This window comes from Eimeria acervulina, genomic scaffold, assembly GCF_000499425.1.
Source record: "Eimeria acervulina Houghton genomic scaffold, Eah_scaff264, whole genome shotgun sequence".
Classification (NCBI taxonomy): domain Eukaryota; phylum Apicomplexa; class Conoidasida; order Eucoccidiorida; family Eimeriidae; genus Eimeria; species Eimeria acervulina.
In genome coordinates this window covers 7,072-22,663 of record NW_013549950.1, presented here as the reverse complement: position 1 = coordinate 22,663, position 15,592 = coordinate 7,072, and the positions used below count along the sequence as shown (strand labels likewise).

At 50.5% G+C, this 15,592-nt stretch overlaps 2 protein-coding genes across 2 annotated transcripts; both read left to right on the top strand.

Annotated features, from left to right (window-relative positions):
* Nucleotides 1-6,227: 6,227 nt before the first annotated feature.
* EAH_00029430 (hypothetical protein, conserved) lies at nucleotides 6,228-9,852 on the top strand (the record flags this gene model as incomplete). The annotated part of the gene is made up of 8 exons (XM_013396227.1): nucleotides 6,228-6,389; nucleotides 6,585-6,647; nucleotides 6,881-6,941; nucleotides 7,175-7,260; nucleotides 7,524-7,594; nucleotides 7,796-7,895; nucleotides 8,083-9,502; nucleotides 9,797-9,852. The coding sequence occupies 8 exons, from the start codon at nucleotides 6,228-6,230 to the stop codon at nucleotides 9,850-9,852; spliced, it is 2,019 nt and encodes a 672-aa protein (XP_013251681.1).
* A 1,960-nt stretch (nucleotides 9,853-11,812) lies between these two features.
* Nucleotides 11,813-13,509, top strand: EAH_00029420 (zinc finger (CCCH type) protein, putative; the record flags this gene model as incomplete). Its single annotated transcript, XM_013396226.1, has 2 exons — nucleotides 11,813-12,229; nucleotides 12,508-13,509. The coding sequence occupies 2 exons, from the start codon at nucleotides 11,813-11,815 to the stop codon at nucleotides 13,507-13,509; spliced, it is 1,419 nt and encodes a 472-aa protein (XP_013251680.1).
* Nucleotides 13,510-15,592: the final 2,083 nt, after the last annotated feature.

Here is a 15,592-nt window from a genome sequence, read left to right as displayed (position 1 = left end):
CCGAAGTCCTCACACTTCCTAGCTCTCCATCGAAACGCCGCTCTCTTCCGACGTTGTGACTGGTTATTAGAAGCCAGCCGCGTACGCTCTCAACTCATTGCTTTACATTGACCTTGCGCCATCGTGGGAGTGCATGAAGAAAACACAGGACAACTGTGCAAGAAAGTACTATAAGTGATATTTGGCAGTCACTTCCAACCCTAACAGCCCTGATGATTGGAAATACTAACATGCGTAGCAATGGTCACCTCGGTTTACCTAGGTAGCGGTTGGTTGACGTGCTGGGTTGGAAATTAGAGAAAGCTAGCTTCTAGACGATATAACGGAGTTGTCCCCTGCGAAGGAAGCTGGAGGCGCTAGCTCCCCGGATGGTGCTGAGGTTAAAGAGCCGAATTGCCTCAAACAGTCCAGTGATTGTGAGTACTTGGCTCGCATGAAAGTCAGCCCAACTGCGGCCCGTAAAACCTTTTTGAAGAGACCGAATCACTCCTGGCAGAGGAGCCTCAGTTGCTGGTAACTTTCGCCTAAGGAGCGCGGAGTTTTCCTCCTCACAAAAGCGTACAAAGTGGTCTTTCCTACCAGTTAGGACTCTCCCTTCGTCTTGGTACCAGCGCCACCAATATACTTTTGCTTTAGTTTATTGACTAGACGTCCTCATTTCGTCTCCTTGACGCTAACAGTTTATTCCTTCAATTAATTGATTTTGGGCTCTCGTTCCGATAGTGAAAGGACGATAAGGATATATATTTCTCCTACACAACACTCAGGGCCGTCGCTGTGCTTGACTCATAGTGCAGACAATATACATTTCTTCTACTTTGTTGACAATGCTTTAACCTACTCGAGAGAGAGGTCACGCGTCTCGGAGCGCAGACTGTCCCGCAGCCCCGCGGTACCTAGCTCTTGCAGCAGAGCTGCTGTCGGGGAAAGCGTCCAACACGCTGAAAAAGAAAGCACAGCAGATCAATTACTTCGATATGCTGAGAGTAGATGGAAACGAAGTAACATTGGAATGCTGGAAATTGCATTTTGATGACCCGCAGAGCAGTTCATCATCGATTTGATTCAAACAACCTCATGGGCCCGTTGCCACGACCGCGACCCCTGGATGCAGTTAGGATATATTTCCAGTTTTCAATATTTAAATGATGGAATGCAGTAGTCATAATTAAGAAGGGAAACGCGTGCAATTTTCGGTGAATGACGGGGTGTGCGCACGTGTGCGCTTCAGCCTTTCGCTTTCGGCCGGCACACCAGTGGTCTTCCCCATTTCCGCTAATAGCATGCAACCTCCATTGTTCCCTCCCCCCAAATCTAGTTCATGTGCTCCGTTCTGAAAGCACGACAGGGAGGTTCTCCTCCTGTTAAGCAGCTGCCGGCTTTGTCGAAGCGGTCATCCAATTTTCTTGGATCGGTTCTGTGTTGGGATTTCGCCCTATTTGATTTGCTGAGTTGCAGGTACCTTTGTTGTTTCTCAGGTTCGGATATCTGTTGTCTCCGCTGCTAAGGTGTGGGCCTTGATTTCTCCCCGTTGCAGTGTTCAATTTTTGGGTTTCTAGAAGGTATTTGTGCGGAAATGGCGTACGCTGTGTCCCCATACTACACCCCGTGTGTTTCATGGAATGTATTAGTGCCGCAGCCGGCGTCACCCCAAATATATTACTACTACGTCCCGTCTGCGTGGACTTGCCTCCACTGTTCCGTGGCGAAGTGCTGCTGCGTTAGCTGCTGCTGCTGCTGCTGTCGCTGCAGTAGCAAAACAGCGGTAACGGCAACTCAGGTTTCTCCCCAACCAGCAGAGGTGGTGCCTCCGGCAGCTGTCTTCCAGCCTCGCTCTGGCACCGTGCAGCTCGAAGGTCAGGTGCAAATACAGTCGAAGGCTCCCGAGTCCTCACGAAGGGTTGACCCAAACAGAAAGAAGGACGTGGGAGAAGCAGAAAAGGGCTGGAGGAGAGTCAGCAGCCTTCCGCGCATGCGCGCAGAGAAAGCAGCAGCGAGTGAAGACTCATGCAGCAGCCACAGTTCCAGAAATCAGAGACGCGGAGATCGAGGAAGACGCAGGCAGCCCAGCCCGGAAGGGCGCGGCCGCTGCGAAGGTACATTGATTATCAAAGGTCTGCCGATGCTCGAGAGGAAAGAAGAGAAGAAAAGTCCAACAGAGAGCAGAGAGAGGGAATGCATGCTCAGAGGGATGCTCACATTTAGCACCCAGTAGTCCAGCTTCTGGCGAAGCACAATTACGTGAGGGAATTGCTGCTGCTGCTTCTTCTGCTGCTGCTGCTTCGGTGGCACTTGGAGCAATTCCTGTGGGGTGGGCGTAGTCTTGATGGATTCGAACTGGAGCTTTGTGACGGTGAGGCGGTATTATGGGGCTTCGAAGATTCTCTACTTACTCACACAAGGGGACGTTGGTATGCTGATGATGATGATGCTCATCATCACCAGCATACCAACGTCCCCTTGCTGCTGCTATCGACGATGATGCTCATCGTCGATAGCAGCAGCAGCAACGGCAACGCGGGGAGCCTGATATGCATTAGAAACATATCGATGGGTAAAGGAGCATCCAGAGTTTTTCTTTTGTCGTTCGATGCCGCCCCTACCAGGAGCATCGGAGGTACTTGGAACAATTTTGAATTTGTCATATTCACATTTTTCCTCATAAACTGTCTTGTTTTCCCAGGTAAATCTTTCTCCTTACATTTTCTTTTTCTTGCCCTCTAGCATACAGCACCATCCTTCAACGTCCGAACTGATGGATGCCGTATCGCGGTTCTGCTTGAGGTTCAACCGATGGTTTTCGGTAGCAGCAACTGTAGTGGTGAAAACGGTGGTTTCCTATAGCAGCAATGGCAGCAGCAACAACATTGGGCATTTGATTCGTGCCCACCAGGCATCTCGTTAGCTAGCTGGTTAGGTGACTGGCTAGCTAGCGAATGGCAATCCCTGGTGCAGTTTCAGGTGCCTGGGGTGTAGTACATAGAATTTATCGCGTCTCAGCTTGTATAAGGATGCAGAGCAGAGTGGCAGGGAATTGGCGAGTTAGCTTTCTTAATAGTGTAGTATATAGCATGAGAGGATCATGCTTGGTAGAGAAGAATATTATGTTGGGGCCGTGGCGCTCGAAGATCGCATTCACAGACGTAAGCAGGAAGTGAGGCAGAAGAGCAGGAAATGGCTTATATATGCAAACACATGGACGGAAAACCCAGAGAGGAGATGGGGCAGACAAAAACCCAGATGCGGAAAGCTCCACAGACAGAAGAAAGGACAGGGAGGAGAGGCACGCAGGAGCGAAGCCGGAGGCTCAGGAGGCAGACGGCGTGCAAATAGCAGGTAGACAGGAGCCGGTGAACCGAGCCAGACAGATGGATGGACAGAAAGGGAGAAAGCGAATAGACAGAGAAAAGTATGCAAGAAGGTAGTAGGTGGACGGATAGGTAAGCAGCAAGAAGCCAGGCAGAACAGCCACAGAAGGAGGCACGGTTGAAGTAAGAGAAGACATATCGAGCACAACTGGAAGCGCAGGATGGAGAGGAGGTCTTGCTCAAAAGCGCCGTAGTTTTATCATCGGAAAACGGAGTACGGATAGCAAAGTACTGTTTTGGGGCTTCTCTGCGGTTGGGCATCGTGGTTGGAACTGAATTTGCCTTTGGTTCCCATCGGCGCGGCTCGCCCGCGTTCTGTCTGAGCCTATTGCCAGGTCTGGCTGCTGGTGTGCCTCTGTCTATCAGTGTTTTGGTTGTTTTTGTGGAACATTACGTTCATCTTTCTCTCAGACTTTTATCTCCCAGTAGGTTTGTTTTTGTTGCATCTTTGCTGTGTACAGAGGACGAAGACGTGCTCACGAGCCAAACACAGAATGGCAACCTTCGACGGCTACTTCTGTCAGACACTTGCTTGTAGGGGAAATCAAGGGACAAATGTGCACCCAGAAAAACCCACGGGAGCAGCGAGACTAAGCAAAACGAGGAGGAAAGGACTATGGCAGGCGGCCGGTAGAGCAGAGAAATGCACACTGATGAATAAGAGAGTATGCAGCAACACTTGTGTGAGGCGCCTGAAAACAGAGGTTGATAGACGGGGGCGTAAAACGGGTATATGGCGTAACAGTTATCGGCAGATACAGAAGCAAGTCACCTAATGGTCAAATGCTTGAGGCTGCAATTGTGCTGGAGTACGCAGAGGGCGGCCCGAAAGGAAAGGTGAGAGCGACGCAGAGAGTGAGAGGTGTGTATTTTTCACAGTCACAAGAGGTGAGGTAGCTGGACTGACTCAGCGAGAAGAAAACACAAAGTGGCAAGCAAGCGGAGAGGAGAGGAACAGCCGAATGCATCTGTGTAACGGGAGGAACGTTACAGTGGATACCCTGTGGCCCCGAAATGCAGACCAATGAGAACCTCTGTAAGTTTGTGTGAAGATAGAATTTGCAATTACAGGCTAGCCAGTACAAACTGTTCAGCTCGGCAGGGGGGTATCATAAGTAGGAAAGCCCTAAAGAGGACAGAATTGCGGTGCTTGACGTTCCGTGCATCATCGCCAAAGGCTGTGAAATCCATTTAAAGACACTAGTGGGTTTCGTGGACAAGAGGTATGGTAGAGCAAGAAGTTTTCTTAGGAGGCAAATTGGTTATGGACAGGCTTTTTCACTCAGCCCCGGCTGAACCTCCAACGGGCCAGGAGACGTCAATCCACGATGCATGTGAAGCAAAGTGAAAGTTAAATGTTTTAAAGCGAAATTCTGAGAGCAAATGAAAGGCCAATGCATTTTCTGGGGCTAATTTTCCACAGCCTGAGGAAATTTCAGTGTCAGCGGAGTGACCAGGTTGGGCGCGTGAAGATCTCGTCGTCGGAAAAACGCGAAGGATGCGATGTGGAGAAAGTAAGTTGGTTTGCGCCTTTTGTACAGCAGTATGAATCTGGTGCGCAACATAGAAATAACCCCCATCGTCTATTGCTCCCCAGTAGCAGGCAAACACCTTCAGTGGTCCGCTGCAAAATACTAATGCTCTGTGGGGCTGAGGAGGACTGCGTACCATCCCTTCTCTCCGCCTCCATATCGCCCAAATAGAGCTTTTTCGTGTTGGTATTTTCATGCTCTCAACAGGAGGATTTCCGTATATCCTTGAAATGCGAGGAATTATGCAGAGGTAGGGCCGGGTCACCTTCCCCGACACGCCACCCGCTGGACGACGTCTCGCAGCGGCGAGAACGGTGTCGGCTCAGTTGTCTTTTCTGAAGGTTTCTCTGCCTTCTTTCCGCCTCAAGTGTTCACTGCATTGTTAATTGGCATCTCTAGCTGCAACTAGTCGCAAACTTCAGGCCACAAGGGCCCACGAGGCGCAGGCGTTACCTCTCGTGCCCGTCTAGGAACCCGCAAACCCTGAAAGATAAAAGTAAATTCTAGGGACTGGAACCCTCTACAAACAAACTAGCAAAAACTCTGTATACGAATTTCAGTCGAACCAGGCAGTACTAGGGTTACACGGTGCTGTTCTTCCCCCTGGTGTTGTGGTGGCCGAGCCTGCAGGCTTGAACAGTCAACGCGCATTTTCATTGTGACAAGGCCTAAATAAAAATCCGCGGCAGTGAAGTCTCTAAATGCTGCTGAATGCACTTCTCCTGACGCAGAAGGCTGCCCACCGTCTTCCCTAGATCATCTTGTCTCCTCCTACGAGCACTCCTGAAACCCGTAGCTGGCATGGTGAACCGGCAGCAGCAGGTTTCAGGCATTCCTGCGTAATGGAAATGGACTTGCATGCGGACTGCTGCTCCTAGAAAGTGTCCGTCAGGCCTCAGGCCTAGAGCGAGGACAAGGAAATGCAGCATCCTCTCAGTTGGTGAAGTCCTGTTGGATATACCTTCCCTATAGCAACGTCTCCCGGAGTTCCTGTTGCGTTCCTTTTTGCTGCTTCTTTGCGTAGTATTTTCTGTACCTTATCGCCTGCACCCTTGAACTGTTCCAAGAGGATACAAAACAACGCACTAGCGTGCAACTGCTACTGTCCCCTGACGTATGCTTCTGTTGCAAACGTCAGTGCTGTGCCTTCTGAAGAATTCAACCACTTTACGGAGTTTCCCCACTATCTTTTTGTCTTGGTGGTCTTCTGGTGGTCAATAACTTCGCTATACACAGGGGTCCCACCAAGCTTAGGGCCTCTGAGAAGATCGGCGTGACTGTAGCAATCAAGGCCGCATATAGCATTTGTGGCAGAAGCAACAACAACATGGAGGAGTGCATGGCGAATGAAGGCCGGTGGGCTGGAGCAGCAGCAGCAGCAGCAGAGGCAGCAGCAGCAGAACCTGATGCTGCTGCTGCTCCTCCCGTCCAACAGCATATGCACAGCCGCAGAAGAGCGAAGCGCCCAATGAGCCCCGTTAAGGCTTGTGTACGTCTTGCCTAGCAGAGGGGGTAACAACTGTCAGAGTTTGCAATCTGACGAGATACGGATGTATGGGGAGCAGAATAACTGTGAAGTGGAGGTACTTGAGAAGCGCTACGGATTTGCAGATTCAACCACGAGTGCATCCTCTGCCGTTCCTTGTATTTACATTTGTGCATCTCTCTGCGATTGCTCCTTCAGGAGATTATCAGCAATGCTTGGCGGAAACGCTTAGAAAGGGAAGCCAGGCTGCTTGAGGAACTGGTGAGAGAAGCTGCAGGCGCTTCTGCACTTAGGGTGCCTGCTGCTGCTGCTGCTGCTGCAGCTGCAGCTGTTGGTTTCGCCACAGCTGCTAGCCATCCATACTAGTGCCGTCCGACTAATTTTGTTTTCCGCCGCAATTAGTTGATGACTGACAGCACGAAGAAACGGCCAAACGAACGGTGAACTGAATAATTAGGTCTAAGTGTCTTGGGTGTGTGCTCCCTGAAAATCAGAAAGAAGCCACAACCCGGTTGCGGAACGAAGCAGCATGTGTTGTACAAAGTTGTTTTCGAGGTAAGACCATACGTAACCTCTACTCCTTAAGCATCGTTCTCGCAGAATCCAATCAAGACTGTGGGCCTTCACACGCCACCATGCACGCTGCTCCCTTTATGTTGTGGAACTGAGGGCATCCCTTATCTAGTGAAACTGAGAGCACCCAAACTTCGTTCGAAGGCTCTATGCTGCGACGAGACAAAGAAAGCAATGTGCATTTGCAGGTGAATGGCTTCGTCCATTGTTTACAGGTTTTTTGCTTCGGAAAGCCCTGAAGGAGGAGCTGCAGACTACCGTCATCCGGTGGAAAAACCCTCCGCCAGGGAAACGGCATGAGGTATGGCGTTGCTTGGCGACAGGAGCAGCAGCAACACCTGCTGCTGCTGCTGCTGCTGCTGCTGCGGTGGCTGCGGTTGCTCTTGTAGCTTCAGCATTTGTCAGCGCCTAGGTGTAAGGCTGCACTCTGAACGCGAAACCGACTGAGTGGGGGAAAAGTGCTAACTTACTAGAGTTTCGATGCAAGTTGGTAGGCTGCTCGTTCGCTTAAAAAGGAAATACTGTGTATATTCATCATTCATTCGCTCTCACCTTTCCATTTAGGCTGAAGTTTCCATCCCTGATCCTCCCAAGTGGACAAAGAAAATTCCGATGCATTTCTGTCCCGTTCGGCAGTGAGCAAACCCCCCCGTACATAGCGCATGCTTAGCCTCTACGAATACCTGCAGAAGCATCGGCGTGGCTTTTTATTTAGACGCCTGCCGCTACTCTGCCGGTGTTTCCCTGAGATGCTTCGTGTCTTCTAGTGCTGTCAAGCTCTACCGTTGTGCACATAACTCCAGGATTCATTCGGCGTTGAGTTTGCGGCGACGCAGGGCGTATGTCTGCCCCGTTCCAGTGGTCAAGGGCAGGCTGCTCGTGAGGCTCCTCGTAGATAACGAGGAGTTTCCCCTCTATCCAAACACCCCTATGGACGTGAGCACGAATGAAAGCGAGAAGCTCAACGCTTCTAACTGTTAAGGGGCTGGAAATTGCCTCCAGCTTCGCAGGCGTTGCCTCAACTCTGCCGGCCTGCTGGCTGGCAAACAACGATGCTCGGTTGCTGCTGCTTCTGGCTGCTGCTGAAGGAAGGTATGTTGCTGCTGGTGTCACTTTGCTGTAGGGAGACCAAGGAGAGATCCCCGGACTGCTGCTTCTCCCCGGATCTTCTTTGGGGGATCGCATTGCTCCGAAGTATCCTTGGAAAGCAGCGAGACAGTGGTTGCAGCAACAACAGTTGCAGCACGAGCAGCAGCTGGAGCAGCAGGAGTTGCCGGAGAAGCAGCAAATCCAGCAGCCGCAGCAGATACGGGGGGCAGGTGCGCAGGAGCAGAAGCCGCAAGAGCGGCAGAAGCAAGAGGAAGCATCAACCCCTGGCCAAGATGCACAATACTTTTTGGAAAAGGGAGCGCTTGAGGCCCCCATGAGGCCCCCTCGTCGCTTTGGCGTTGGCCTCTTAGGCTCCCCCGAGATGCCGAGCTCCTGGAGCAGCACCAGAAATGAACAGAACGTTTATTCGTGGGGTGCGCCCTGCAGGCCCCCCTGGAGTAATGGCAGCAGCAGCAGCGAGGAGCGTGAGCTGTCACCCCTGCAGAAGAGACCTTCATGGGCTTCCGGGGCCAGGCTGAACCAAGGGAGACAGGTTCGCGTCCCACCACGGTGGAGGCAGCATCAGCAGCAGCAGCAGCGAGAGCAGCAAGACCAGCAGCAAGAGCAGCACAGAGAACAAGGGCAGCAAAGGCAGCAGCACCAACAGGAGCACAGTAACGAGTACGGCAGCAGCCAACACCAATACGGAGAAGGGTCCTGGGCAACCCCAAGCAACAGCAAAAGTCCTAACTGCTATGACGCAGAAGACGTCGGTTTCTTTTGTACTTCCTTCCGCAGCTCAGGCGAAGGAGCAGTAACAGGAGAAGGAACAACACAGACAACAACAGCAGCGCTACCATCAACAGCAGGCCTAGCTGCGACATCTATTTCTTGCAGCTGTGAAGCACCGCGAGGCCTCTGCAGCCCTCAGCTCCCGACTGTCCCTAGCTACTGGGCACTTTCTCGGTCTTCTACTGGCTCACCAAGAGGCTCATTATCATCGTCCAGAGGAGGCGAGCTTCCCCTTACCCCCCTTAGCAGCCCTTTCTGTCAGCAGCAGCAGCGGTGGGGGCAACCCATGCACAGGTGCTCCTTTTCCCCCCTCCTCAGAAAAAGCAGACCCCAAAGCAACACGCCCCGAAAGGGAGCAGAGTGGCACGCGCTAGCAGAAGAGGAGTACCCGTGGACCCCATGGCCTTGGGGGCTTTCGAAAAACTCTCCCGCAGGCGACGACTCGCTGGAGTTCAGTCTGAGAGATTCAGGGTTTGGCGAACACGAAGCAGAACGGCTGCCAAGCTGCCGCTGTCTAGACAGGTGGGCAGACGCCACTGTCTCCCACAGCTGCTCGTGCAACACCAACGAAGGCAGCCGCCGCAGCGCCACCAACTCATCTCACTCACACGGCGGGCAGGGGCCCCCTGGGCCCCTGCGCAAGTGTCGGGAGGCTCTAATAGGTACTGCGGATCTAACGGGGGGCCTCTTATGGGCACGCAGAAGAAGTCACAGCTATTGGGAACTGCGGAGGCCTTTTTCAGCCAGCCACCTCCTCCTGAGATTCACAAGAAGCCTCTCATTGCAGTGGTAGCAGCACAGCAGCAGCTGCTGCAGTTGCTGCTACACAGACAGGAGTAATGCCGCAGAATAAAACTAGGCAGGGGCAGCTACAGCAACAGCAGCAATATTATTGGGCCCAGCAAACGACAAAAAAAAGTGCGTAGGGCCCACTGCTTCTTCGGTACCTACCGCAGAGGGATGCGCCAGGGCCTCCTGCTGCAGCCGCGGCAGCGAGTGGCGTACAGTGTGACAGCCAAGAATCATATGCAGTAGCAGCAGCTGGCGGTGCTGATGCTATTACACCGACATAATGCTTCGTTGCGACATAAAGAGAGGAACCAGCTCCTCTATGCAGTGGGGAGCAGAAGGTCTCAGGTTTCTCTGGGGAGCGGGCTTTCCCGCATCTGTTCTACCGACGTAGTTAATTCTATTTAGCTGTGCATGCAAGCCTTCTGTGCATTTTCAGATATAGCTGTGGGAGCTGCTTCTTCATGAAAAATTGAACACACGGCACCCAATGGGGACCCCACAATCCACAGGAGGCAGCGTAGTTAGGGGGCATGAGGACTCTGCTCCGGTCTTGTTGTTTTTTTTGGTCGTGTTCGGATGAGGGCCGAAAACAAAGAAGTGTAAATAGCTTCGAAGCACAGGCAATCCAGTGCACACCCGCGAAATATTAGTCTTGTGCAGGACAGGTAGATTGGCTAAGCGGAGCACAAGGTGGTTGCACACAGGAGAAATGAAAGGAAGTTGAAGGAAATAAAGTGATGGTCAAACGTAGGCAAACTAGAGAAGAATTCCATGCACCGCATAGTGGGACGGGGACTGCATTACGGTACCAAGCAAGCAGGCAGGGCGTGCATTGCTTTAGTGGTGTTGCTGCAAAATTGAGTTTGCTTTCTTTCATATAAATTTTCTTATTAAAACTGCATTTTGGTGTCTTCCTCCTACAGTTTGTACTTAATAAACAAAATGGTGGCATCACCCAGGCCGTCCAGGACTCAGCTCTCCCGCGGCAGACGCAGTATACACTGGGACGTACATGGGTCAAGACATGCGAGAAAGCAGGATAAAAAGCCCCTTCTATTTGCTGTTTTTGTTCTATCGTGCCTAATCGTGTTTTTCTACTGTGTGCATACTGTACCCTAGAAGGCAGGCAGGTCGTTCCCGCTGGGGGGCGCGGGGAGGGGGAGTGGGGAAGCGGTTTCCGTTGCACTCAGTCGCTTTTGTTTAAAAGATTGTACAGGAAAACAATTATTAAAAAAATAACAAATGAGCAAACGCAAGTGAAGGTGAAGGCAGGTATTGCACTCTGCCATTACATATGCTTGGTTTTCGGCCACTGCGCCCCCTGCCGCACACAGACAAGCGAAGAAACTGAATAAATGAGCTGTCGTCTCTGCGATTGTTGAATGAACCCAGTAAAAAACGCTGAAATAATGCATATAGGTTGAAATTAGAGGCAAATAAACCAAATATTCGCCCAAGTTAATGCCTGTTTGGCAGGGAGAGCCGGGGCCGCTGCCCCTGCATGATTGAAGCAGAACTCCTCTCACTCTCTCGATTCGCATATGGGGGCTGTGGGTATTCAGTTCGTCATTTGGAAGCTCTGCCGCTTTTCTTCGGTGGAACGACCATGAAATAATTGATTTAGACAGTATATTTATATGCACTTTTCTCACAGAATACGAGTCCTCTGTGTTTCCCCTGTTTGAACTTTGGAAACACATGGGGTTTTTCGTGGGCACGTCTGCCTGCCCCATTTATCGGCTATTGTTGTTGTCTGGCTTTCCTTTTGCCATTTTTGCTTGGGTTCTGAAATGTAATCGCAATAAATAGGCCCCTTTTGCCGAGATATTTTGTTTGCCCCTCTTTTTCTCGGGTGTATGCGCAAGTTTCCCCTTCTGCAGTGCTGAATGTTCATCACGCGGGGCACTTGTTCTCGTTTTCCACCCTTTTCTTCCCTTTGGTTTTCTTCGGCCTTGTTTGCAATTTTCTTTTGAAGCGCATTCGCCGCACTCCCCACTTGTTTGCTTGGCTGCCACCTTCAAACTGGCAGTGCCTGGCCAACCCGACGCACCGTCTGCGGGATTTCGGCGTCTTTTCTGTCCCTAAATCGGGATCAGCTTGGATTAATTGTTCAAAAAACGGCAGGATTTGTTATTTGATCTGCTTTTACTAGTTTTTAGGCGGTTTCGTGCTCAGAAACGATGGACTCCCAGCTGTGGCAAGAGGTGCAGGCAGCACCGTTTCCTTCTGCTGCCGCAGCTGCAGCAGGTGCTGCTGTTGCAGCGCCTCTACCTGTGCAAGGGGTTCCAATGAAAGGCGTTATTCTCGCGAACCGCAAAACAATATTCCATAAAACCCGCATTTGCCCCCGTCTAAGCCTGGGTTCTTGTCACCTGGGCTCGCGTTGCAACTTCGCCCATTCCCTAGAAGAGCTCAGGCCTGCTCCTAACCTCGATAAAACTAAACTCTGTCCTTCTGTGCTACACCCGGGCACTGCTTGCCCTGCCAAAGCCAAGGGAGAAACGTGCAGATTCGCGCACAGCAAGGCCGAGATCAGACACACTTCTAACATGTTCAAGACCAACATGTGCCTAAAGTGGATACGAGGAAAATGCAAGGTAATAGACAATATACCTTTATGAAGTCTCTATGCTGTCCTTGTAAACACGAAAGTAGTTCTTGTGGTTGCTTGTCTTCCTTTCCACTTGTGCCTTTTTTATGTGCATGCTATGTGTATCATCAGCATGTTGTGTTTGACTGTCTTTTGCTGGCTGCTACAGATCTTTTCTACTTCTCTGTGTATATCCGTATAAATGAGATGTTGTATTCTTGCGAATATTGTTGTATATATGGCATCATTTGTGTACATTGAGGTGTCTATTGTGTGTGTGTACAGAAAGAGGCACAGTGTAATCACGCTCATGGACATCAGGAGTTGAAGTATTACCGCTCTCTTGCGATGGCCAGCGGGGCTCGGGACTTCGCTCGAGAAAGCGAAGCCACGATGTCTCGTAGACGTAAACAAGGCAGTAATAGTGTTGGCTCCCTTGCAGCAGCAGAAGGAGGAGCAGCAGCTGCTGCTACGCGTTTGTCTGCCGGGTTCAAGGAGACGGGGGGCAGCAGCAGCAGCAGGGGGGCAGCGTTTCATCGCTCTTCGCGTAACAGCAGCAACAGACAGCAGCAGGCAAAGAACAGCAGCTGCGACTCTGTCAACGCCGCATTGGCGGCGTTGTATGAAGAGCTGTTCAGAGGCACCAATAGGAGAGAAGGCAGCTACAGCTCAGCTGGGGGGGTTGCTACTTCTTTGCAAGATGACAGCACCACAGCAACAGATGAACTCTCGGATTTCTCCTCTTTCTCCTCGCGATGTCTATCAGACGCACTGTGCCCTGCAGCACCGACTACTCCCACCGCCGCCAACAACTTCGGTTCCTGTGGGGCCCCTTTGCATGCGTCTGCTTCGGACGTTTTCCAAACAACAGCCTCTTCTTGCGCAGGCACCCCAACCACGTCTCTGAGTAGCAGCAGCGATTTGAAATTAGATGTTAATCGGCTGCTGCTGCTCAGAGCGATTGCTGGAGAGAGTGGGGGGCTTCTGATGGGCTCGTGCGAGCAGCACGAGGAGGATATGCACCAAAGCACAGCGGCAGCAGCAGCAGCAGCTGCTGCTGCTGCAGCTGCTGCTGCTGGGAACTTAGCGACAGAACAAGAAAACATGAGACAACTGGAGGCAAACCTTGCAAGGCTTTGCCTGGCTGACGCTACTGCAAGACAGCACTATTATACCGAGCCCCCTCCAGGGTTTGAACACCTGCAGCAGCAGCAACAACAACAGCAACAGCAGCAGCATGCGGTCGTGGACTTGGAACGTCTGGCAACGGCTGATGGTTTGGATTGATTGTATGTTTTCTGTCTAGGCATGCAGCGAGCTTCATGCTATAATTGTTTAGTCATGCTTATTAGTATTATTCATCTTTTCGCCTCCTGGCCGTACTTCGATATTATAAGTAGTAGGGCCTTATTTCAAAAAGAAGAGGGGGCGTTTGGGATTGGCTTTTGTTCGTTTCTCCGCGATGGGTGGCTTCTTAATCCTGGCTGTTCTGTAGCAATTTATGATGCTCAGTTCAGCTCAGGGGCCGTGCGCATGCGTGCATAAACCCATCCATCCATGCACGGCTTACTTGAATAACGGTGCTCTATTGGAGTAGTATAGTAGTACCTTTAGACCTCGCCAAGGTCTCCTCTGCAGTTGTACGGTTTCGTTGCAGTTTAGGCAGCGAACACCTGCAGTGGCGAAGGTGGGGGGGGGGAGAGGGTGTGATGCTCTTTTCCCGGTGTGCTTTTATTATTCTGTTTCTAATTACAATGATGTAAAGGCTGGAGAGAAGTATGGACCGGATAGCGAACACTGTCTCGCAAGTATTTCTGTCCTTTTGGGTCTGCAAATAAGAAGCATGCTTCTCTCGAGGAGTTATTGTTCGCTTGGGGCTCCTCGGAGTTGTAATTTATTTCCTTCTCATACTTCCCTCCACAGAGAGGGGAGTTACGTGGCCGACGGAGTGGCGACCCTATCTTCCTTCTCAGGGTTTGCTGCTCTTGCCTGCCTTGTTTATTTAGGTTTGTTGTTTGCAATTGCTGTGAATGCGGATCTGGAAATAGAAGGAGGGACTCTAGCCAGATCGCGTTGGTGTACGGAGGAAGCTGAAGCTTGTACTAGGTGGACAGAAGAAGTAAAGTTTAATTCGCGATCTTCCGGGCGGAAGCGATAGTGAAATGCATAGTAAAGAAATATGCATTATGAACAAATGTATGCATTAAAATAGAATATGCATACACCGCAAAAGACCCATCGGTTTCAAGAACAGAAAGAGGCGGCGTTTGTCCGGCCGAGGGAACGTGGCGGTTCTGTGCGGCATAGCGAAGGGGGAAAAGGAGAAAAGATAAGGAGTGATAGTGAAACAGAAGAGCAAGACTATAAGAAGGCAAACTTTCTAGAGGAATATTCGCGTAATTGTCTAAAAGGAGGGTCTGTCTGTGTGCAGGTGTACAGTAGAGAGGAACACCAGGCGTCAGGAAAACTCTTCGCGGGTTTTTAATAAGCGAATGAGATAGGGTTCTTCTGTTGGACATTATTATTATGATTATTATTATGATTATTATTATTATTATATTATAATTATTATTCTTAATATTTAATTATCTTCCTTATTGTTGTATCGTCCATTCAGAAGTTGTGTGTTATAACTCAGCTGAGCCCCTATTCTTCCAACCTGTAAAGGGGTGTCGGCGATTCTGAACTAAATTTTAATATGGGGTTGCCATGCTTTGTGCTGCATGAAATAAAATCAATTTCGTGGAGTTCACTGTATGATGTCCCCAATTTGTTGGAGCATTGCTTGTTTTATTGTGCGTTGGGGAGGGACAGCGTGTTCTCCCTTCTTGCTTTTTGCTTGCCCTCTGCTTTCTTTGGGGTTGTTTTACGACGGTATTTTTAACCGAGTTGTGCAGCATCCAGCAGCGGCACCGACGAGATATAAATGCATGCAAATGAATGATTATATTAAGACCTGTTTGCAGCTGCTGATTTGTTTGTAGGGCTGTGCAGCTAGGAAAACACACAACTGAAGTGCATAACGCATGCACAAGCCATGTAAAATACATGTGCATGTGATGTAGCCACTGCGGCTGTTTTAGTTGCTTTGGAGTTTTCATTAATGGTATTTGGCCTCTTGGGTTCCTGCGGCAACGGGTGTTCCTACCGCTGGGTTTTTGCATGCATTTCCTGCATCGCTAATAACTTCCAATGCCTAATACCCCTTTTTATTTCATTCGATGGCTACGCACTTCTCCGTATAGCTGGCTCGCAGTAGCTCAGGTTAATTATTTCGATAGGCATAGCAGCAGTCCAAAGGTAGGCTGCGGGGTATGGACAAATAAATGTACATATATATAGATATCTAAATATATATATATATATATAT